This window comes from Solea senegalensis, linkage group LG11 (assembly GCF_019176455.1).
Source record: "Solea senegalensis isolate Sse05_10M linkage group LG11, IFAPA_SoseM_1, whole genome shotgun sequence".
Classification (NCBI taxonomy): domain Eukaryota; kingdom Metazoa; phylum Chordata; class Actinopteri; order Pleuronectiformes; family Soleidae; genus Solea; species Solea senegalensis.
This window is the reverse complement of record NC_058031.1, coordinates 12,263,432-12,285,743: the sequence shown is the minus strand read 5'-3', so window position 1 is coordinate 12,285,743 and position 22,312 is coordinate 12,263,432. Positions and strand designations below refer to the sequence as shown.

Below are 22,312 nucleotides of genomic sequence, written 5' to 3'. Positions count from 1 at the left end.
GCAAAAGAGGAATTGTTGACTAATCCGCCCTCTTCATTCTCCACAAGGCTTTTTGAAGATGAAACAGAGTCTGACATGATATTATTATACGATAAAGCAGTTTTACTCATCAGCTCCTACAGTCTTTTGTTGACGATCACCGCCACACTGGTGCCACCTGCTGCAGCCGCCGCCGCCGCACGGCTCTGACATGCATCGATGCGTTCGACAATCAGCGCATCAATTAGTCGGTCTGAGCATCCCAGCATGGGCCCGGAAGTTGTTTGGGATTCCCAGGTAAAGAAAAAAAATCCCGGAGATGCTGTCGTCGCCTGGGAAAACAAACAGCGATCCAGACACATAAAAAGGATAACGCCGATCGGTGGCCAGGTAAGGCGGAGGCCCGTGGACTTCACCGCGGCACTCGGTAAGATCATCCTTTCGGGTTTTAATTAGGAAAGTACGGCATGTTTTTGAGTAGTTGGTCGGGTGAATGCCAATTGTCGTGTGGTCGGGTGCCATAGCAACGGCTCATGAGAAACACTGTAAAGCCCATAGGCCAGTTCGGTGTCGGCGGACAGACAGCGGCGTTCATACGGACTGTCTGCACGGCACAGCGGCAACTCTGTGCAACACATTGCCGCCGCGTCGTCGCTGCTGTCTCGCCCCGTGTCTTTATGAGCCGACTGGTGTCAAGAGCCACCGAGCAGCGGAAACAAACAGGCGCGGACATTTACTACGGAGAGGCTTGACAGTTTTTCATAAATGCACAGGTTTTACTGCACAGAAAGGAGTGTCAGGCTCAGGCTAAAGGCTCTGCGCTGGTGCGCTGGTGTGCGCCCCCCCGTCCCCCCGCCTTTTTCAGCTGCTTTGCACTGGTGAGACTGGCGCGTCTCCTCCCGGCTGCACCAGCGCCTGTTGCTCCCCATGCGCAGCCAATGCGAGGCAAGCGATTCATATCCCAACCCTGTCTCCGCCCTCCACAGTCTCCTCCGTCCACTGTTGTCATCCATTAGAGCAGTGCTTCCAGCCCGTTATCTTTAAAGGAAGGTTTCTCTGTGCAATGCATTTCCTTCTTTGTTGTCCACATAATGACAAACTCACAAAAGTCAGACGAAATAGATAATGATAAAAATAAAAAAGAACACACAATAAGGTCAGTCGGCAGCATGTAAAAAAAACTAAATAAATACACATCAGATACACTGTATATGTAGTAGAAATATAACAGAGAAATGTCTCCACCCAGGTATCAATCAATCACTTTACTTATAGTGTCTTTTGTGCAGATTAAAGTTCAGAAGAAAAACTACAGTAATTGCTAAAATATAGAGCAATAAAAGTAACGATAAACATTATTGTATACATGAGGTCCCCCGCCTATGTATCAGTTAATCTAAGAAGCTGCTTTTATGTGCGTATAAAAAGGTGAATTCAGTTTGTTATTTGCCAAATATATAACAATAACAATTTTAGTTTAGTTTTTGAAAGATCTATGTATGTCTAGTTTTGCTGGTCTAATAAATGTATTAAGCTCTGTATGTGTGTTTAAATGTGTATTATGCAAGAACCTGATGATATATAATACAAACCATATATGAATCATATCCTTCTGTAAAAGGCCTGTATGACACAGACCATAATGTAAATGTAAAAGGAAATGATATTGATATATTTTTAGATTAAATTGAAAGTGTGGGAAGTGGTGATGTTGCATTGAATTGCTTTGTAGTGTCAAGTTTTCCAGCTATTTTGTCCACCCCCTGAACTTTTAGCTCCTCCTTCAACTGAGTCACATACACAAATAGTGGGGAAGAACCCAAGTTCACTAACATAGTTTATTACCATGAACATATTCTTAGACACTTGGAGGTGAAAAGATAAAGTTATCTGTGTCCTAGCCTCTTTCTATAATAGGTGGTATTTTCTGTTGTTTGTATTGCATGTATAACTTGCAATTTTCCTTCTTTTTTTTTACAATGATGTTTATGAATGAGGTGACGTGTAATCTTTAAAAAAAAAAAATCATACTTCTATAGGTATCTGGCAAGAGAATGAATGCTGATGACTGCAATGGGCGCGCATACACACAAGGTAGGTTTATATAACAAGGTGAAACTGCTACAAATGTGTGTGTGCATACTTATTTCTTTTATGTTTCAGGTAATGGAGGAGAGTCATCGATGGTACAGGACTTTTACAGCACATTGCAAGGCCCTTCAGCAAGATCTCCAAACAGTCAGCAGTCCTCGCCACGCCGCTCCCTCAGTGGTCAGTTATCATTCCTTTATTGCTCTGTGGCCACACTGTCTGGGCAGATTTCATCATGTATTTCCCCATCCTCTCACTGCGCAGCAAACTCCATCAAGGTTGAACTGTGCAGCGATGATGAGTCACCAGGTGCTCCACAGCCAGAGAACAGAGACGGTGTGAGGGAAGACAGTGGGAAGGATGACAGAGGGAACCTCATGGAAGAAGGGAGTGCAGAGTTCACTGGCGCTCCAAGAGACGGAGTGAGCGCTTACAATGAGATGGCCAGTCCAAACTCGGCTTCACCAGGACCTATCCGGCTTCCCAATGGGAAGCTCCAGTGTGAGGTTTGCGGGATGATCTGCGTAGGCCCCAACGTGCTGATGGTGCACAAACGTAGCCACACAGGTGAGAACAAACAAGCTGGACAGTATTTATGCCAATAAACACCAACGTATGAAATGGACAAAAGTCTGAATGATGATTAATAAATACTTGAATTATTATTAATTAACTCTAAAATTTCAATAGTTGGGTGATACTTGGGTGTCAGTTCAACTTGTATCGCACTTGTGTTAAGTATTGTGGTAAAATATAACATGATTGCGATTTTCTTTTCCTCCTTAAACCAAAATTGAGTATAAAATGTCATGACACAGTCATATTTCCTAAATCAATCACATGTCAGTCTGTGTTTATTTTATTTTTATCATATGATTGTTAGAATTCATCAACTGGAGGTTTAAAAAAAAAAAATAATAATAACCCAAACCACATCGGGCAAAAAAAGGGCTTTTATATCGGCCAACCAACTGCACCAATTTCCAAAAAAGTTTAAGTTCAGTCACAGTCTATAGAATTAAGACATGGAAAAAAGTAGTCATACAATCATATAACTTCAAAATCTGAGTTCCTAGCTTTGCCTACTACCTAGAAACCTAGAAAATAAACTAAAATGGCCTCTCAGAACACAATAATCAAAATAACACACTACAAATTAAGCAGAAAAAAAATTGTCTTTTCAAACCCTGGATTGCAGATAACGTTGATAAAACAGAACTTCAAATATTCTAATTTTGAGGTACTGCTCCTTTTAGCCGCTTCTGTCCATCAAGCTAGTAGAAATAAATAAAAAAAAATGTGTGTGTTCATAGGTGAGAGGCCTTTCCATTGTAACCAGTGTGGAGCTTCCTTCACCCAGAAGGGGAACCTGCTGCGTCACATAAAGCTGCATTCAGGAGAGAAGCCTTTCAAATGTCACACGTGTAACTATGCTTGTCGCCGGAGAGATGCCCTGGCTGGACATCTGCGCACACACACAGGTGAATAAGTGAGATTTGTGTGCACTATCACAGAACCTGAAACACTGTCATTCTCCATGAAAGAGATGTTTACTTACTCAGATATGGGTCTTTATTGTTATGGTTTATTATGTGTGAAAGAATGGTTACAGGTAGAGGTGGGGATTCATTAGAATGGTCCACATCCTCCTTCTGTGAAGCTCAGGGGAAATGAATCTTCTTTAGCAGAGTGTACAGTAAAGCACAGGTGACATTTGAAATTTGGTGAAAACAGGAAATCCTGTCAGGTTCTCTCAATTTTTGCGAGCACACGTTCAATAAGTCTTCACACACAGCATTAGTACAGTAGGGTCACACAGGTTCATTTTCGAAGAAAAGATTCTTGCAAAGTGATTACAGCGAATTGACGTCAGTCTTTCTGGCAAGAACCTGAAATGGAACGTTGCGGTGAAGAGTTGGGCGGATTTTGTCACTGTTGAGAAACGTACCACAATATCTGGAATTGTATATTAACGGGGAAATCCGCGCGTTTCATTTATGAACATAGCCCCCATGAACAATTACCACGTTCATAAACAACACTATGGCAATCTGCCGCACAATTTGTGGAATATATTCAAGTAGTAGAATCGGTCATAGGTTTAAAAAGGTGGCCCTTTCATCTAACTTGGAAGAAATCAGGACGGCAATACAGTTTTTTTCCCCTTGCATTGCAGTCTCTTCTCAAACGGTGGGAAAACCTTTCAAGTGCAGCTACTGTAGCCGCAGCTACAAACAACAAAACACACTGGAGGAGCATCTGGAGCGCTGCCACAGTTACCTGAAGAGTCTGGACCACCAGGCAGCCGTCAACACACAGACAGCACAGGGTAACGCTTCACACGCTCCTACATGATTGCACATGCAAGTATGCAGAACCAAGCAACATAGATGTTCACATCGTCTGTATGTTGCTGAGTAAGGGCTTTATGTTTGCAGGTGAAGAGTCGGGAAATATGGAGATAATTAAAAAACCTGTGCTCCAGCTGTCCAGTGAAAAAATCCTACCTGTGGATAGACTGGCTATTAGTATCACCAAACGCAAGAGGTCAACACCACAGAAGTTTTTGGGTAAGTAATAATAATAATTTCAACTTACCTACACATAATAAGATTTGACTGATTGCCTTTTATTAATGTGCCTACTTTGAGGGTGAGGGGAAGCATTCCTGTTCTTATTTGAACAAAAACTCTCTGTAGTTTCCTCACCTATTATATACAGGTTTCATTCAGGTTAAATTATATTGTAGTTATAATGATACTAATAAATATTACATTTAAATAATAAATCTTTTTTTTGTTATTTTCTTTTTATTTAGAAAGTCAAATTTCCATTACAAATAATGACAGCGTTTCACAATTTCTTTTGGTCCCTTGTCAGTTATTTGTCCTCTATTTGTCCTCTCTCTTGAGATAAGGTTTTTTGAGATATTTTTACTTATATACCTAACCAAACAGAACAGAACCGGGAAGCACACCACCTCTGACTTTCTAACCATCACCTGGAAAAGAGGGTAGATTTCCACAAGATCTAATAAGATGTACTCTGTTAATTTGGTCTAAATCCTTTAGAATTTTTCTTTTTCAAAAATAACATCTTCTCCATAATGTAAATCTCATATTATGCCAATCCATTCATTGATTGTGGGCGGTTCTACTTGTAACCATTTTTTTGTGATAGATTTCTTGCTGGCTGACAACAATATAGCCAATTTAAGGAGACTCTGGCTTAATCATTGTTTTGTCATCGCTGTCATTGTCATAGGTGAAAAGCACATGCACCTTGATCTACCTGAAGCACCTTATGAATTATCCTCTGGCTCTGAGAAAGAGGGCGACCTCATGAGCTCTCAGCCTGCAGGAGATTCTGCTGGGATCGCTGGCTCGCACCTGCAAGGCACCAGGGGTAAAGGTGAGAATCATGAGGCACCTATACTGTCTCAGCTCAATCCTGCCTTTCTGACAGAGCTCCGCACAGTTATGGGCTCCATCAACAGCAACGTGACTCCTCAGGGCCCCAGAGCCCATGGTGGACGTGGGCTAGCGGCTATGTCTTTTGGGCTGGCAGGGCGGGAGGGAGGCGAAGGCCGCGTGGACCAACCCTCAGCTCATAGCCATACCACCTCCCCCAACGGCTGCCCCGACTCTACAGACACAGAGAGCACAGCAGAGGAGCAGAGCACAAGGGCTACAGCCCCAACAAGTACCTCCAACAATCACCACCTCCACTACCAAACCCCAGCACTGCCCCGTGGCCATCCCACTTCCAGTCCCAGCCAGGGCAAATACTTGGACCCAGAGTGGGAGAGAGCATGTCCTGTGCCCCCCACCACAGTAAAGAAAAACCCTGGCTCACCCCTTTCTTCCAGGGAGACTGCGCAGGTGTTAGACAAGGATGGTAGGCCTGTGCGCTCCTTCCACTGCCGGCACTGCCGCATCCTCTTCCTGGACCATGTCATGTTCACGATCCACATGGGTTGTCATGGCTTCCGCCAACCCTTCGAGTGCAACCTCTGTGGCCACCTCAGCCAGGACCGCTACGAGTTCTCGTCTCACATGAGCCGCGGAGAGCACCAGGTGGGCTGAGGGAAGGGGCTCATGGCTGGATGAAAGGAGAGGTGGCTGCTGCTTTCTAAAGTCGTGGACTCATGTTTGTTCTGCACCAGATGAATTGCTTTAAAATCCCTAGTGTAAGTAGGTTTTAAAAAAAAAAAAAAGATTTGTGGTTTTATTGTGGGTAGATTTATGAAACTACTTAAGATACAAGCGAATATTTTCACCGCACTTTTAAAAGTTTAGTGGAGGCAAATTACGTTTTATGATTGATTGCACTCCCATATCAAATCAGCTGGCAAAACCAGTGGTTTTGCTTCAAAAGTGCCTTCTTGGGGGATATCCTCTTAACTAAAAACTGGGGTGGTGAGGCAGGTGCTCCAAAACTTTGACTAGCCATCTTTTCCTAAGTGATTTAGTTAGCACTTTTGAGAGGTCATGCACACATGCATTTAAGAAAAGCATGGAATTAAAATTTTCAGAATTGTATTTGGTATGCTTAGTATGCACTAGGGCCTTTGTTCTTGTGGATGAAGAGGGTAATTTGTCTCTGGTGTCAGGTAAGTGTTACATGCACGGCGAGCATTGTGCTTCTGGGTCTTGCAGAAGCTTTTGTCACGGACAAAGCACTGGAATGGATTGCCTTAACTCCTACACTGGTATTGTTGATGTAGGAAAACACATTGTTTACAGCATGGTTAAAAAGTATGTTCAGTCACCTCAGAGGAGAGAACATTTACAGCTGCTCAGTGAGGAGGACTATCAGGACAAAGAAAAATCATGAGGGAAGTGACCTTGAAAACAATAACCCGAGGGTGAAAAGAGTCATTAGTGGCTCAGATGTAAAAATAGAGTTTTGGACGTTAAAAGGGAGCCTTAGAAAACTGGTGCAGATCAGACCATGAGTAGTGTAATGTACAGTAAGAGCCTGACTGAGATGGCCCAGGGTGCTATACCTAAAAACAGGATTGCACTTTTAGGTTTCCTGCTTATATATGAACATCTCTGCTGAAGCACTTTTGACAGCTTTGCAATTTTTGTTTTTCTTTCTGTGATTGTTCTACTGCACTGATGAAATCACACCATACTCGCGACAACTGATCGTTTAATTTGCAACACAACTGTATTTTTAACGCAGCCGGCCTTCTTCTACGTAGGTCTACACTGAAGTTTGCTGCACAATGTGTGAGTAAGACTTCAAGTCAGTTCATCTGGAATCATTATTTTGTGGGATTTGCTGAGATTTTTTAAACACTTTCCATAATGCAACTTAACAAATTATTTGGAAATTAACAAATCAGTTTGGATCTGTTTAGTTATCACTTGTGCTTATCTATTTAGTGTTGTTTGTTTCAGCCTTGGTGTATTTAATCAGCTATATTCCAAATCTTATCCAGCATATTCCTCAAGTCCATGAAATGTTACCTCCTGCTTCTTTATAGCACCCAAATACCTTATTGCTACAGTATGGTGAGTTATCTGATAATGTTGATATTGGAAACATGAATGAGACCAAACTCAGTATTCTTACTCGTTATTGTGGGTTTGCTGCTTCATAGTTTAACTTGATTTCCTTTAATTGCGGGCAAAAATGTACTTGAAACCGAGAAAAAAAAAAAGACATCTAAAAATGCACTTGGTTTGACAAGTAGAGAAATGTGTGTGAATGGATTAAAGCATGTGTGCTTGTCATTTTCTGCTTTTACCTGAATTGTGAATTATTTTTGAAATGTGAAGTAACTTCAAGAAGTGAAAATGGGGCATGGGTTTTTGTCTCCTCGTGTGGACTTTTCAATGTGATTACGATATTTTGTGAACAATGTAACACGACAAAACTCTTTACCTCAAAGTCAAAGATGTACAACTGCCTCATTATTTCAAAAAAGTCATGTTGCTTTGCGAGATGTTCTTGCAGTTACAAATGCGTGTCCCTCGATATTCTCAAAACTTTTTACTGTCAATAAAGTTAAGTTTATTGTAAAACTGCTTTTCTCTCGTTTGACTATGATGCCGTGACGTCTCACAGCCAAGTGGGACAAACAACTCGACTCGACCGTAAAACCAATGACAGACCGCAGGCCACCATGCACCATGTTCACATTTGAATCTACATTCAAATTAATTAAAAAAAAGAAAGGAAATGTTGAATAAATAATTGTCAGTGACATAAATGTCAATAAATTAAACAGGAGGATAAGTTAAAAATCGCACCATACATTCATTTTTATAAAGAAAATCCACAATTTTCAAATCTGTCCCCCAATAAAATAACTGTAGCCTCAATAATTAATAATAAACTAAAATGGTGTGCATAATGAGTGATTTCAGAGATAAGCTGTATATTCCTCCTGAACCCCAACACATTTAAAACAGCCACATGTTCACAAAGAATGGAGTTCGTCTAAAAGTCAGTCTGCTTTATTTCTTTGTGACCTTTGAGTCTGTTTATGGTTAGTTCTGACCTTTGTTGCCTCCACAGTGGAAAATGTTTAGTTACTCCTACATACATCCAGGTGAAATTCAAGAGGGATATAAATAAACCCAAATCCTACAGTGTGAATGGCAACGGAAAGATGTCACCGACGAATAAACCAGCAGCAAAAAAAAAATCCCTGACTATGTTAAAGCCAAATATGTACAGTACGCTTCCTTTTTATTTTCCTTTCCCTTTTGCACACAAAGTTATCTGCAGACGAGGTTTGAACTTCAGTGCAAACACCACCCCGAACCAAAAACATCTGGTTCATGAAGCATGGAGTAGATTTGTTTTCGTTTTATAAAAAGTTACAGCCTTAAATGTCAACGTCTCATGAAAAACAACAACATAATCAACCACACCCAATGCACTGCTTCTGTGTCAGTTTACCGTTACTGTCAGTCTGGCTTTCAAAGTCTTAAAAACAATTTTTTTTTAACCAAACTGATTTGATTAAAAGAAAAACAATGCAGTGCACACAGGCTTTTTACAGCTAAATGTAATGTAAAGACTCTGCAACAACTTGAGAAATGTTCGTACTTGTGGCAGGTGCAACTTTACACGTGTGAGAAAATAATCCCAGCTTGCTTATCCCAGTGTGAGAGGCACATGTCAATTTACATTCCCAAAGAAGTGAATAACACCTTATCTTATCGTATCTGCCGATATTCACATGCTGCATTCAAGTTCTACTGGAAAATCAGACATCTGAGTGGTTTGCAAATTTCTAAAACAGCTGGAAATGTTATCCAGAAGTCAAAAAATGCGATCACACACATATTACAAATGGATAAAGCAAATATTTTTAAGCATCAAATTAATGTTTCACTTAACTTGTAATTCAAAATAAAGTTTCAAAGTCACTTAATAGTGATCAGTTTCAGTTTGTCAAATGGCTCTCTGTTTACAGTTATTTTAAGTGAAATGGTTTGTGGTTTTCGACTACTGCTGATAAAATGGGTATTCTCAGACATGGCACAGGCATTTTTCACTATTTTCAATCTAATACTGACTTTATTTATTTTGTCAGAAAACATACTAGCTTTCATAACACTAAAATAAAAAACGTCAATTTAAAGACGTTGAGCCTTTTTGTTGGTTAAGGCATGTTCACCCACTCTTCCTGCAAGTCACCTTAACATCTTCCCACAGATTACTTTATAATGTTCAAGTCAGGAAAGCAACAACTAAAGTGTGTAAGTGAATAAATAAATAAATAAGAAAGCAAGTTCACATTAGACAATTTAGAATAATAAGAGGTAGAGGACTGGTCTGTAAATGTGTTTCTAGAATGTTTACATATAACAGTAAAAGTGGCATCACCTTTAGACTTTAGGTGGGTGTCTGGAAAAGAGGGGGGGCCTAAGGTTAAGGATATGAAATGGTCTGGAGGTGCAGTAGGGTTGGAGGTTCGAGCAAGAGCATGGAGGGATTTATGAATGTTATGAGCAATATTTTGAAGTCACCTCCGGATCTAATAAATAGCCACTGGAGGGATGTGAGGATGCACAATGTGGAGAAGAGAGAGGGCTATACATAGATGAAAAACAAGGAGGCAGAAATCTAGGAAGGAGAAGATAAAAGTGTGATTTAAAGACAGAGATCGAGTATACTCCCCATAAGAGGGCTCGTGAACATGTTTAACTGCTTTGAAATAAAAAGCCTTTGGTTTTCCAAGCCTTGAAATGAGAATGAAACACACAGGTTTACAGCAGCTTAGAACAGTCAAATCAGCGAGAGTGTGTGTTTTTTGTTTTCAAGTGGAAGCTTCCTTTGCAAGCATAGAAGAACAACATCCTTTCTGGTGTGCGAGGGCAACCGTAGATTCCTGACACACTTTGGAGAGGAAGGACTGAGCGGAGGAGTCACCAATAAATGCCACAAATTCTTTCACACTGGACAGTTGGCAGTTGAAGGTCTCTGAGGGGAAACCATGGGCGTTTTTTTTTTTTAGGCCAGTCAGGTATATGAATTAATGTGGTGGTTTAGGTTTTTACGTTGAAATGTATGATGTATGAAACTGAAGGAAACACTTCACAACACCTTCAAACTTGGTGAGGTCACTGTGGACAAGTTGAGGATCTAAAATGTCGCATGGCATGAGATTAGCCAAAGTTTGCGATGATTCAGATTTTTCACAACAGACAATCTTATAACTTTGCAATGGAAGGTCCGATCCCAACCAAACTAGCTATGATTGATGATGGGTCGTTGCTGAAGACAACTATGTAGCTGAAAACGGTACATTTTGAAAACAGCGCCTCCTGGTGGAAGCAGAAAACACTAAAAAAATAAATTTTAAACAGGAAGTACCCTCTAACATTGCGCAGGGACGCTGCTGAAAATAACTAGTACCTCAAGCAGCGATTGAACGGGGGATGACTAATTTCTTTGTGCCATATAACACAAATCATTAAAACCAATTAATTTTGTGGACAAAAGACATTTGAGAACATCATTTCCAGGTTTGAGAAACATTGATCAACATTTTTCAACATTTTCTGGTCCAAGGAATCGGATGAAATAATTGACTGTTGAATTGATTTGAGAGAAAAAAAAAAAAAAATCAGCCCCCTTCTCCACAAAAGCATCATCACACAACCAAAATGTCAGTCATCTCTTCTTCCCGTCAAATTCATGATGCACTGGATGCTGAGACTGGAAGAATTGTCTCCTCGCCCCTCTCTCCATCTTGGGTCACCAGTGTTTGCAGCTTGCAACAAGCCACTGACTTCTTTTGACCGTGTGGTTGTTCCAAGTGTGAACATTTCGTACATCTGTGCCTCACACTTTGGTGTTTTATTTAACTGTTGAATATTTTCCTACACTAATGTGTGGAGTGTTATCTGGCTGTGATTCATCACATCACGTACCTGAGAAATATTAGCATTGCATGTGTGGCTGCTCATATTGCTGCTGGTGTTAATGGTACTGCAACACTGTTCAAATAACTATACAAAGTGCTTTCCATAGTAGAAAAAGACAACCTTTAAGCGTAAAATGGAAATGACAGAATTAAAACATAAAATGAAAAGCCAGATGAAGTAAAATAGTAAAAATACATCTGTAGTTAAAAGACGGCATTTTAAAGCAAAGCAGTCTAATGTTCAGTGGCATATTTTTATGCATTAGCCATATTAAGTGTTAGTATCTAGACGTAAGGAAGTTTTGAGATGGGGGCAAGCATCACTATCCACTATAGCATTCCCTGCTTTAGAGTCCAATTTATTATATTGCCTTTAAAACCTTGTACAAATCCATATAGGGTTTGAGTTTTCTGGTTAAAATCAACACTTGGAGCAGTGTCAAAATAACACTCATCACATAATCACTGAAAAAATACAAGTCAACCATAAAGTTAAGAACAAATGTTTTACTTGATATAAAGAAGACAATAAATACAAGTTTTCAATGTTTAACATTACAGACTGAAAGTAGCAGTGTCTGTACACCACCACCAGTGATGTGATGTGATTTACACTAAACCTGTCCATTCAAATCCTTTGTTTCAGAGGAAGATACATGCATATCATGACAGGCCGAGTCACAAAATCAGATGGATCCTTGTCTGATTTTGGAAACTGCACAGCCATGGTATGCCAATCAGTCACGATCCGTGGCCAGATTTCCTCACACACAGAGAAGAAGGGGAAGGACGAAATGCCTTACCATGTTACGAGTCGACTCAATTTACCTTGTTCTCTGTTGTGTGAAGAAGACCCAGCTCATAAAATCTTGACTGATTACATAACTCAAACATCGATGCTGTTGGGTCATGCAGAGAGCTTGCGATCTTTTACAGACTGAAACAGGCTGTATTTTAGTGTGGTGATGCATCACAGCAAAGAAATCTCAGTGACCATGTCCTGTTGGGCAGAGTGACGTAGCAGCCATTGAGGCATGTGTAGAGTTAGTCCAACATCTAACAAAAAAAATAAAATAAATAAGAGTGAGCACACTTTAGTATTAAGTAAATATGGATTAAACATATTGAGTATCATCTGAAAAAACGTACCTGAAGACATCCTGTGGAAAAGGTCGGTTCATCTTGGGCGAAGTCCTCGTCGCAGAAGGGTCGGTTCATCTTGGACGACGTCCTCGTCGTAGAAGGGTCGGTTCATCTTGGGCTAGGTCATCACCGCAGTCGTCCAGGACGGGACTTCTCCAGGTCGTGATGTCCAACATGGTGTCCTCTGATCCAGGAATGTGTTGCAGCACTCATCTCTTCAAAACAAGGAAGAATTTGATAAGTCACAAGAAAAGAAGAAGTAAACAAATGACAAATCTTCAGGTAGCTCACCTGGTCAAGTGTGACCGGTCCTCACATCCAGTCAGAGCTCACCGATTGATGGCCTCCCTAACCTATACCTGCCTTTCCTGTCCTACACTGACAATTACAGGCAATCTTTGCCAGCCATTTGGGATGATGCTAACCCCAATGTCTTGATTGGCTGCATGAAAAACTGTAAATCTCCCAGTTGCCCAGACAAACGTTCCTTCTGATTCTGTAGCCTCGCTACAAAAAGGTCCTCTGCTAAAACCTTCATTTTGCTAAGCATGAAATCAATTCCACTTTCCTGTCCTCAGATCTCATTTTCTCTCCCAGAAGCCTTTCAACAGCCATTGCTGTTGTAACATCTGCAAGAGGCAGCAGTTTCACAATTCAGAGCTTCTCGTGTGTTTAACAAGACGTGGCACTAGAGTATTGACAAGGCAGACACCTGAAAATGCTTGACCACAATTTAACTAAACGCTTCACCATCTACAAGTGATGTGATGTGATTTACACTACAAACCTGTCCATTCAAATCCTTTGTTTCAGAGGAAGATACATGCATATCATGACAGGCAGAGTCACAAAATCAGATGGATCCTTGTCTGATTTTGGAAACTGCACAGCCATGGTATACCACTCAGTCAGGATCCGTGGCCAGATTTCTTCACACACAGAGAAGAAGGGGAAGACGAAATGCCTTACCATGTTACGAGTCAACTCAATTTACCTTGTTCTCTGTTGTGTGAGGAAGACCCAGCTCATAAAATCTTGACTGATTTAAAAATTGAGCAATTAAATAACTCAAACATCGATGCTGTTGGATCATGCAGAGAGCTTGCGATCTTTTGCATGGTGTTCCAAACATTTAGAGATCAGGTTACTGACCCCAAGAAAGTCAAATTCAATGATTTTGTGTCCTAAACTGATGAACCATTTGAGTAAATTAGGTCAAGCATTTAAAAGGTGTTTACATTGTTAGTAGTCTAATGACACTTCTTACCCAACACATGAAGACGCAGTGAATCAGGATACGGCTACCTTTAGCAGATGCAACAGCAGCAGTGGGTGGTGGAAGGCTGCAGGAAGAAAAAAATTGATATGGAGACAAGTTGGAGGAATCATTTAATGCATAGCTCAACAAGAGTTAAAGCGGAAAGAAATTTTAGGGCAAGTCTACAAAAATCAGAGGAGGAACTTCGCCAACACATCTAAGAGATAGCAGTTTCTCATGCAACCAACCAAGACATTGGGATTAAGCATCTTCCTAATGACTCTACAAGCTGCCTAAATTGTGAAATTTGAAAGAAAGTAAATAACGGACTACAGACACTTGTTCGCTGAAACAGCTAGTGTATGGTGAGGTGTTAACTCTATGCTCTATCAAAAATCCCACTTTGGGCAAGCCATAAAGTCCTATCATTTCAACCAGCTGCCAGCTTCGCAAATAAGAGGCAAAAGACCACTTGTGTTTACACGTTTACATGATCACCGTTAAACACAAAGCTCCAGACACCAAGTCAATCCAAGAAACAAATCAAATAACGAAAAATAAATTAAAAAGCTGCAGCTGCTCACTCCTGCTACAAGAGGGAACTTGAACAGTCTTTAACATTAAGCCAAATTCTGTCTGATTTCTGTCTGAATTCAGCCCACAGAATAAAAGTTTTATTTCAAGTCATCGTATCGAAAGATAAAAAGTTTGAACATTTGGCGCAACTTTCACTTAAATAATCTGAGTTGTCTCTCTGCCAAGTTTGTGTCCTCCTAAAGAAAAGAAACGCGCTCTAATCCTGCAACCTACAATCTAATTTATGAAAGAAACTATGCAGGATAGCCCTGCATCCCTAAGGCGAGTAACGCATAGTTTTGCAGGGGAAGATAAAAATCCCCTGCTGGGAGGCCTCCCAACATGACACGCAAAAAGACTATGAACACAAAAAGGTTCAACTCCTTTAGAAGGAAATAAACTTGGCAGAGTGAGACAAGTCAGCATTAATATTGAATGCGATTTCAGTTAGCGACTACAAAGGCTGATGGCAGTGCGTAAAGTAAAGTTTAACTTGAATAGATATCAAAAGTGTGCCAACAAATGCCAGATTTAAAGTATATCATAACATTATCCAAGGGCTGAATAACACCTACAATCTAATGTGACTACACTTGCATATAAATCAAAAGTCTAGCTTCATAATCAAATCAGGAACCAGTTATCTTATCAAAGCAATTACCAGTTGAGAATAAAGGAAGACCTGGTCTAGCTCATCATAATCAATAACTACATTTTTACAGCACTTTGAAAGAACTTCAGACAACTTTAGACAAGCTACAGTAAACTGATGCATTTACTACATGATTCATCAGCTTCCACATTTGGCAACAGTCCAAGTTGCAACTATGATAACTGACATTCAAGACCAAAATTACATTTTTAAATTAAAGCCATTTCAAAATAAGGTACCAGTACCATTTCCTGCAGAAATCAGACACCTCAAGACTAATCAACTTTAAAATCATTCATTTAAGACTAAAAAAGTGACTAAATCCGACACACAGGACAGACAGACGGATACCAGACACACAGGACAGAGACCATACACACAAGACAGACACAGTACAGACAGACGAGAGACAGTGACACATGCCATGACAGCAGTCTTGGCATGTGTCAGTGTGTAAATAAAGGCCTTTGCACTCAATAACGCAAAACAAAAAAATTCCATTACTGTAACGCCACTGTGTCAGGCATTGTAAATGTTTAGATGCAAATTAACTTTATAAATTGAGTGGACACGATTTACCAACAAAGATCATGTAGCAAAGGCCTTTAATACTTACCTGAAAGGTAAAAAATGTACCTGTTTTTGAAAGAATTTGAATTTGCTTGTTGTCTAATTGGTGCACATCTTGTCAGTCTTCTAACATAAATTTTGTTCACCTTTCTGGTGCAGTAAAGTCAACTAGAGTGTTAGTTGTGGTCGAAAGGTCAGATTAACGTCAGTCCAAGTCAGTCGCACACACACACACACAGTCGCAGTCTCTCTCGCAGTCGCGCACAGTCGCAGTCTCTCTCGCAGTCGCGCACACACGCAGTCATACACACACACTTGCAGTCGCGCACACTCGCAGTCACACACACACACACACTAGCAGTCACACTCACACACACACTCACACTCGCAGACACACACACACTAATGGCACAGCGGCCAGGCAAGAAAGAAAAACTGCACTTAACATTTGAAATTTTACCTAAACTTAACTAAAACGCAATCTAATTAAGATGGACATGCAGGGATGTCGGTGCTCCTCTTGACTGATGCTAGAAGGAAAGTACAGGTTAGTTCACTTACTGTGCATGGACGCGGAAGGCACCCATGTTTGCCTATGTAAAATGACTATACGCGCAAGGCCAGACGTACAATAACACAAGTAGGCCATGAAGGCGCGGGCACAGTTAGCGATCATTGCCGACTTGCATCAAGGGACGTATGGCCATACAAAGGCAATGGCAGGGCTGCCATCTAAAGCCAGGTACTATGTAGATCACCAGGATCTACTTTAACGTTCTAGGTCTAATGGTAGATTAATGGCCACGATCGAAAAGAGAGAAAAAAAAAAAAGGCACAGCGGCCAAGAAGTCTAAGCCTTGACAGAGTGTACAAGGCACAACATTACATTTATTCCAACCATCTAGCTTTAACTGTACACCAACATCCATTTAAACCTCATTTAAGATCTGGTCCTCCAACATCACTATATTTTAGTGCTAAAGAAAACAGTTCAAGTTGATTTCTTTTTTCCCTTTTAGAAGAGAGGAAAGGCAAGAAAGCCAGGACAGATTGACACGGCGGCCGGAAGAGCGATGGCCCGCGGCCTGTGTGTCACATAGTGACTTGAGAATCAGTTGGAAAGAAAAAGTGTTTAAGGGCACAGACAAGAAAACGCCTCCAAAGAGAGTCGTGTTCTTACCTTTGCATGTAAATTGTCAGTGATTCAGTAGTTAGCTGTGGGCAGCGAGACGAGCAAGTCAGTTGCCGACACCTAAGTACTTTCACTTTCAAAAAACACAACACACAAGTTTTCTTTTGTTTATTCCCCTACTCTGCAAACCCTACCACACATGGAGGCCAAGACGGTAGCCCCCAGAGAAGAAATAAAAAAATATGGACTCACCCTTTGTAGACAGACCTAAAAAGGAAATGTTAGTGCATTATAACTTATCAAGCATCTAAGCCCTTCAAGACACCACATCTACTTTCATGTGAACTGCTGAACATAATCATATTCTCAGACCATCTTAACTATTCAATCCAGGCATCTTAGTCACACAAAACCCATTCAATCAGAGAGAGAATTTTAAACACTCCATCAGTCACCTCATTCTTTCAAATCACTCGTTCAGCAGTTTCACAAAAATATAACCAACAAGGACCAGATTTCAGACCACCCAATAAAGTGGACAGGAACATACAAAACCAACCTGTGGCAAATGCTCCATGTACAACCCTCAGCTATTTGACAGATGGAAAGCAGGAGAATAGAAAGACCGTGGCCATGTTGGACAATGCAGAGAGATGTAGGCACAGCGGCCAAAAAAGAGTGGGGACACAGCGGCCACCCAGAATTAAATCATGACACCTACAATTTGACGATCTTCATGAAGATCAATCTGGGGGAAAAAAACAAACAAACAGAAAAATGTTTGAGTCCAGTCTCCAGCCTTGACAATGTTCAAGTTCATACCATTACAGGTGTAAAATAACTAGGTAAGGTGTTCTAGAATGTGTTTGTATGAGGTACAGACATGGTTCACCCAGCCTGAGATATTAAGACTCACTTTCAGTGAAAACATTGCTGCCAGCACAAATTCTATTCTAACTGTGAATCAAAGAAATTAACATAATCACAAGTGATGTACAATAAAGTTGATTAAGATTTAAGGAATGCCTTTTAAGTTCAAGTATACAAACGTCAATACCTCATACAGCCACATTCTTTAAAAACACGAAAAAAAATTATATTATAACTTATATTATACATGTGTGATTAAATTAATGATATATTGCCATCAGTTAAATACAGTTTGAAAATTAGCCATAACATTTTCAATGATGTAGGAAATTATCTCTAAAGGTGTCACTCACCTTTTTTTGACAGCCTCAGGCTTTTGTATATGGCGGGTCCGACCAGGTCTCCGTGAGCAGGAAGCAGGTTGTTCCTTTAAAAAAAAAAAGTTTGTATTTTAATGACGACATTAAAAGTTTAGAATTATAAAAAAACATGCATAACCCTGAATCTCTTTTTAAACTTTTAACATAAAAAAAACCAAATAAGTCTTTCCAGTGAAAAACTAAATAGTAATGACCATGAGTGGAACGATGAGCTAACATAGCACAGCAGCCATCTTAACTTGTTTTTAGTCTTGTTTTGTCTATTGATAATGGATTGGTTTATATGTAAGCCCATTTCCGCCAATTGATGAAAAAAAATTATGAGATACTAAGTCATAATTATGAGATAAAGTCGAAATTATGAAATAAATCGAAATTATGAGATAAAATGTCGAAATTAGGAGATAAAGTCGAAATCTGATCAAAAGTCGAAATTAGTCGATCAAAAATCGAAATTAGGAGATAAAAAGTCGAAATTCGGAGATAAAAAGTCGAAATTCGGAGATAAAAGTGCGCATGCGCCTCAATGGCAGAATCCACAAGCAAATGAAGGATTTCATTTGTTGTAAAGCCACGTTTGAAGTAGTCCTCAATATACTCGCAATCCATGTCAGTCTGCCCACACCACACAAGCTGCTATTGAACTGCTGACTTTGTATCTCATAATTTCGACTTTACCTCATAATGACTTTTTTTATTTCATAATTTCGACTTTCTATTTCATAATTTCGACTTTTTTTATCTCATAATTATGACTTTATTTCATATTTTCGACTTTCTATTTCATAATTATGACTTTTTATCTCACAATTGATACTTTTTATCTCATAATTTTGACTTTTTATTTCATAATTTTGATTTTTTTATCTCATAATTTTGACTTTTTATCTCATAACTTCGACTTTTTATCACGTAATTCAATTAATTGGAGAATTTTTATTTTTGTATTAAGTTTTATCTTTTACAAAAAATAAAAAAATCAGAATTTTGTTAAATATTTCCTATTTTTTTGTTATATATTATTTACTACATGAAATATATATTATTTTGTTAAATATTTCCTAATTTCTTTTCTCTTTTTAAGCAATCACTGAATCCAAATAATTTAAGCATATAACTGAATTTAGAAACCGTGAACAACATTTAACATTTTATGGACCAAACATGAAAATAAATCACAGGTTAATGAAAACAGAAATTAGTTGCAGCCCCATTTAAACCAATGATTTAACTGCTGTAACCAGACAAAACGGCTGCCAATTTAGATAACTGGCTGACAGGGAGGCACAGCTTGAGCTAAGTTTGAGCATAGAATTCAGCAAACAGAGTCACCATTAAGATAACTTGACAAAAGTTACTCACCATTCTGGACGGGCCACCAATCTGGACCAGGCCGAACACGCCATCCTGGAGCGCCTTGCTGAGAGGAGCTGATGCACGAGGCCACCTTTTCGGCGTCTGACGTCACGCCGCGGTAGTTTTTCTTTTTTATTTCTCTTCTTTTTTTAAAGTTTCCTCCTTTTTTGAGGTTTTATGGCGGTTGGTGCATTACTGCCACAAGTTCCCTCCTCCCGGTACAGTGGTACGGTTTCAGTGGTTAAGCAGCCACACTTTTTTCGCGTCTTTTTTTTGGTTTCACAGCTCGTGCAGCTTCTCTTCAAAGTAGCATCACGGGACTGTTGGCTGGATGAAGATTAAATAGGAAGAGGAAGAGGAAGAGGAAGCAATCAGCAGTCATCAACTGACTGAAAAACACCTGCGTGAAGATGAGCAGGTGTGTTGTGTGTCACCAATCAATCAGGCTCCGCTTTATGCTTTTTCTTCTTCTTTTCTGAGGTTTTATGGCGGTTGGCAAACAATGACTTGGTGCATTACCGCCACCATCTGGTATGGAGTGTGGATCTAAATGTTGACCTAACTGAACTAATACTTAAAAGTAAAAATAATAAAATAAATAATAATTATATATATCTATATATACATATATGTATACACACATATATATATATATATATATATGCACACATGTATACATACAGTATATATATACAGATATACATAGGCAAGGCAGGTTTATTTGTATAGCGCCATTCTTACTCAAGGCAATTCATAGTGCTTTTCAGGAGCAGGTAAATACATTGGAAATTAATACAAAATCAATAAAAAAAAGGAAAATAATTTTGCTGCATACTATAAAACACAAAAAAACAACAACCTATATATGCATACACCTATTCATACACACACACGCACACACACATCCTATATCCTCCCAATCAACTTTGTGTTTTTAAGAAACTGGAAACTGAAGTAATATCTTGTAACACTCCGGTACATCTACCAACTCCAATCCCTCTTCAAGGTCTCTCATCTTTTTAATCATTACTTCTCTCTCCCTTTGGTATTTCTGACATTGTGTTATAACATGATGAATGGAATCCTCCTGCCCACAGTGATCACATCTGTCTGTATTGTGTTTATTGATGAGAAATAATGTGTTGTTCAATTCTGTATGGCCAAATCTGATCCTCGATATTATATTTTCCTCTTTCCTGCTTCTTTCTGTGTGCCTAGCCGCTCCCACTTTTCTTGGATACTGTAAACCCATCTTCCTTTCCTCTCCTCCTCCCATTGTTTTTGCCATCTCTCCTTTAGCTTTTGTTTAATGATGCTGTTCATTTCTGTTTTGCTTAATTTTATTGCTAAATCTATATTATTATGTCCTGTTGCTGCTTTTGCCACCGTGTCTGCTACTTCGTTCCCTTTAACCCCAATGTGTCCTGATATCCATAAACATATTAGCCTACTGTGAGTCCCATCATCTGAATTCTATATAATGTTTGTTGTATTTCTATTATGAGGTCTGCTTTGGACTGTAGGCTTTATATACTGTATTACGTACGTAATGGCGTTATTAGTAACGCCATTACGTAACGTTGTTGTATTCAGTAACTAATAATGTAACGCGTTGTTTTTTTTAATTCAGTAACTCCATTTCCGTTACCAAACGTTACGTTACTCCATTTCTTTTGGTGAGGTTTTACCATGGCACACAATTCCCATATCATTTTAGCGTCACTAAAGTTTAATTTAATTGAAAAAAAGCACTTGTCGCCCTCTAGCGTCCCACACGTAATCAAACACGCGCCATGAACAGGACTGGACAGGTCAGGGCACGGCATGATGGCGAGCGAGAGGGGAAGATAAGTTTCTCCTCGTGGAGGTATTCAAGTTATTTTCAACTGGAGAGCAGAGGGAAAACAACATTTCGGTAACTTGTAGACTGTGTCCCGGCTCAAAAATACTTTCTACGGCGAACAACAGCAATCTGCTGAAGCGGCTTTGACAAACGTAGTTAGGTCATCTGCTGTTGGGTTTAACGTACATGAACGAAACTTGGTGGGGACGGTCAAAAAAGTCGTGACGACTTTCCTGTGACTCCTACAATTTCGGGAATAACCTTTACACAGATTATCATATCAAACTCAAAATTGGTGAAAACACTCAAAACACATGGTAGATGGTGCGTGCTGGACATGATGGCACAACGTTTAACGGTGCTGCCATGGCAATGATGCATAGTCGGACTTTGCTCGACTTATTTACACCACCTAGTGTCCATAATATGAGAGGTGTCCCTCTTCTGTGGCTCTTCCTGTAGTTTGTCCCCTTTATTTTGTGTTTTTGTAGTTTTTCTTTATTTAAGGTTAGAGGGTGTGACTGTAAAGTTGTTCAAGGCAAATTAATAAATAAAATTGACTTGTCTTGCTTGTACTGTGCTGCTGCTAACTCTGCTTTCAAACTGCTCATTAAGCAGATAATCATAAGTGCATTCCACTGTTTGGTCTACATGACCTTCCTTCTGATGCATTCTTCAAAATGCAAAAAGTAAGTCAAATTAAGATATTCCATAAAATATAGATATGGGAACTCACAGTAGATGAGTGTGAAGAATGAGCTGCTAGGAACTTTTGAACTTTTTTGTGTTTTGTTTAACTGAACAGTTACATGAAAATCAAACTTTTTGTGCAACATTCAAAAAGCTGTGTTTGTTTAACTGTGAGCTCTTCATTGTTTAATTACCTCATCTGTTGAAACCAGACACTCCCCGCAGCAGTCAAACTAATCTTCAATCTAATTCTTCATGTTTGCAGCTGTGGTACGTGTCTACACTAAGATCACAATGTAAATGAGAAAATAAGTGATTTAAGTTCATCTCCCCCAAACATTTATAATTATATAAATTTGCTTGATGAGCGTTTAAAGG

At 39.6% G+C, this 22,312-nt stretch overlaps 2 protein-coding genes across 6 annotated transcripts in view; one reads left to right on the top strand and one right to left on the bottom strand.

The window, feature by feature from the left end:
• Window positions 1–22,312, bottom strand: part of samd11 (sterile alpha motif domain containing 11) — a 1,171,052-nt gene that overhangs the window by 922,107 nt on the left and 226,633 nt on the right. The gene's annotated exons all lie outside the window — the stretch shown is intronic.
• ikzf4 (IKAROS family zinc finger 4) lies at window positions 220–8,105 on the top strand. Of its 2 annotated transcripts, none has more exons than XM_044038082.1 (8): window positions 220–406; window positions 2,019–2,073; window positions 2,143–2,250; window positions 2,335–2,637; window positions 3,384–3,551; window positions 4,247–4,399; window positions 4,509–4,640; window positions 5,335–8,105. In XM_044038082.1, exons 2-8 carry the CDS (start codon window positions 2,034–2,036, stop codon window positions 6,153–6,155), a joined length of 1,725 nt encoding a protein of 574 aa, XP_043894017.1. In that variant the 5' UTR covers window positions 220–406; window positions 2,019–2,033; the 3' UTR covers window positions 6,156–8,105. The 2 variants fall into 2 exon arrangements, with proteins under 2 accessions (XP_043894017.1, XP_043894018.1); XM_044038083.1 differs by lacking the exon at window positions 220–406 and adding an exon at window positions 1,146–1,896.

Bases quoted from the DNA above. Each gene is read 5' to 3' on its own strand.
- ikzf4 (XM_044038082.1), top strand. From the start codon at position 2,034: ATGAATGCTGATGACTGCAATGGGCGCGCATACACACAAG. The intron at 2,251-2,334 runs GTCAGTTATCAT...CTCACTGCGCAG, and splicing joins GCCACGCCGCTCCCTCAGTG to CAAACTCCATCAAGGTTGAA. The intron at 4,400-4,508 runs GTAACGCTTCAC...TTATGTTTGCAG, and splicing joins CAACACACAGACAGCACAGG to GTGAAGAGTCGGGAAATATG.